This window comes from Colobus angolensis, unplaced genomic scaffold (genome assembly GCF_000951035.1).
Source record: "Colobus angolensis palliatus isolate OR3802 unplaced genomic scaffold, Cang.pa_1.0 Scaffold67, whole genome shotgun sequence".
In the NCBI taxonomy this organism is placed as follows: domain Eukaryota; kingdom Metazoa; phylum Chordata; class Mammalia; order Primates; family Cercopithecidae; genus Colobus; species Colobus angolensis.
Genome location: NW_012120376.1, coordinates 6,147,960 through 6,149,682, shown reverse-complemented (window position 1 = coordinate 6,149,682; position 1,723 = coordinate 6,147,960). Strand labels below are relative to the sequence as shown.

Below are 1,723 nucleotides of genomic sequence, written 5' to 3'. Positions count from 1 at the left end.
TTTTTTTCTAGAGACAGGGTTTCTGTCATCCATGCTGGAGTGCAGTGGCATAATCATAGCTCACTGCACCCTCAAACTCCCAGGCTCCAGTTATCCTTTTGCTTCAGCCTTCTGAGTAGTTGGGACTACAGGCGTGTACTACCATGTCTGGCTAATTTTTTTTTTTTTTTTTTTTTTTTTTTTTTTGTGAGATGGAGTTTTACTCTTGTTGCCCAGGCTGGACTGCAATGGCGTGATCTTGGCTCAGTGCAACCTCCACCACCCAGGTTCAAGCGATCCTCCTGCCTCAGCCTCCTGAGTAACTGGGATTACAGGCGCACACTACCAAACTTGGCTAAATTTTGTATTTTTAGTAGAGACAGGGTTTCACCATGCTGGCCAGGCTGGATATGAACGCCTGACCTCAGGTGTTCCACCTGCCTCAGCCTCCCAAAGTGTTGGAATTACAGGCGTGAGCCACGGTGTTTGGCCACACTTGCTTCTTTTTCTTTTTCTCTTTTTTTGAGACGGAGTCTGCTCTGTCACCAGGCTGGAATGCAGTGGCGCGATCTTGGCTCACTGCAACCTCCGTCTCTCAGGTTCAAGCAATTCTCCTGCCTCAGTGTCCCGAGTAGCTGGGACTACAGGTACACGCCACCACGCCCAGCTAATTTTTGTATTTTTAGTAGAGCTGGGGTTTCACCATGTTGGCCAGGCTGATCTCAATCTCTTGACCTCATGATCCCCCCGCCTCGGCCTCCTAAAATGCTGGAATTACAGGCGTGAGCCATCGTGCCCGGCCCACACTTGTTTCTTATACAAGTCATCTCTCCCTCACTTGTAGCTTCCTCAAAGAGAGGGGCTGTGTTTTCACTTTATCACTCCTTCCTCGCCTCAAACTGTCAAGTACAGTGCAGTGCTCTGTACCTAGCCTGTGCTCAGAGAATGCTTTTTCTACTCTGGTGTGATGGGACAGAGATCTGAAACTCTGAGTAACAAATGGAGTTATACTGAGAAGATTTGAGTCTCCATGTTTAGAGCAGGCCACATAGTTTGGGGTGTGAGCATGAAGCTAAACTAGATGGCAGATTGAGGAGCTCATCCCTCTCTGCTCCTCCCCTTGCCTGGACCGCTCCCCTGGCCTGCAGGCCTGATCTGTCCTCTGGAATTTTCCTTTGCAGAAGCCTCAGTGTAAAGTCTGCCGATCATGCCCTGTGGTGCAGTCGACCCATCACCTGTTTCTGGACCTGCCTAAGGTAAGTGAGCTTTTCTCTCTAACCTAGTTTTCAGGAGGCCTCTTCTGTCCCCTCTGCCTTAGCCACAGATACTGAGAGCAGATTACTCTTAAATGTTTTAAATTTCCATGAATAATTGTACATATTATTGTCAAGAGATGAAATAGATTAAAAGGCACAAAGTGAAAGCCCCAGGCCCACTTGCGAGAGGTATTTACTACTCATTTTCCTTTGTGTCTATTCAGAAATGTCATATGCATGTAAAAGTATTTTTATGTCTCTCTCTTTTTTCTTTTTTTTTTTTTTTTTAAGGGATAGGTTCTCACTCTGTCACCTAAGCTGGAATACAGTGGCATGATCATAGCTCACTGCAGCCTTGATCTCCTGGGACCAATCAATCCTCTCCCCTCAGCCTCCCAAGTACCATGCCTGACTGATTTTTTTTTTTTTTTTGAGACAGAGTTTCGCTTTTGTTGCCCAGGCTGGAGTGCAGTGGCGCAAACTTGGCT

At 46.9% G+C, this 1,723-nt stretch overlaps 1 protein-coding gene across 1 annotated transcript in view; it reads left to right on the top strand.

Moving 5' to 3' along the window:
* MARS (methionyl-tRNA synthetase) overlaps window positions 1-1,723 on the top strand; it is a 35,294-nt gene that overhangs the window by 11,487 nt on the left and 22,084 nt on the right. Inside the window, exon 12 of the mRNA XM_011926020.1 lies at window positions 1,161-1,235. Within this exon, the coding sequence (XP_011781410.1) occupies window positions 1,161-1,235 (75 nt within the window). The remainder of the gene's footprint in view (window positions 1-1,160; window positions 1,236-1,723) is intronic.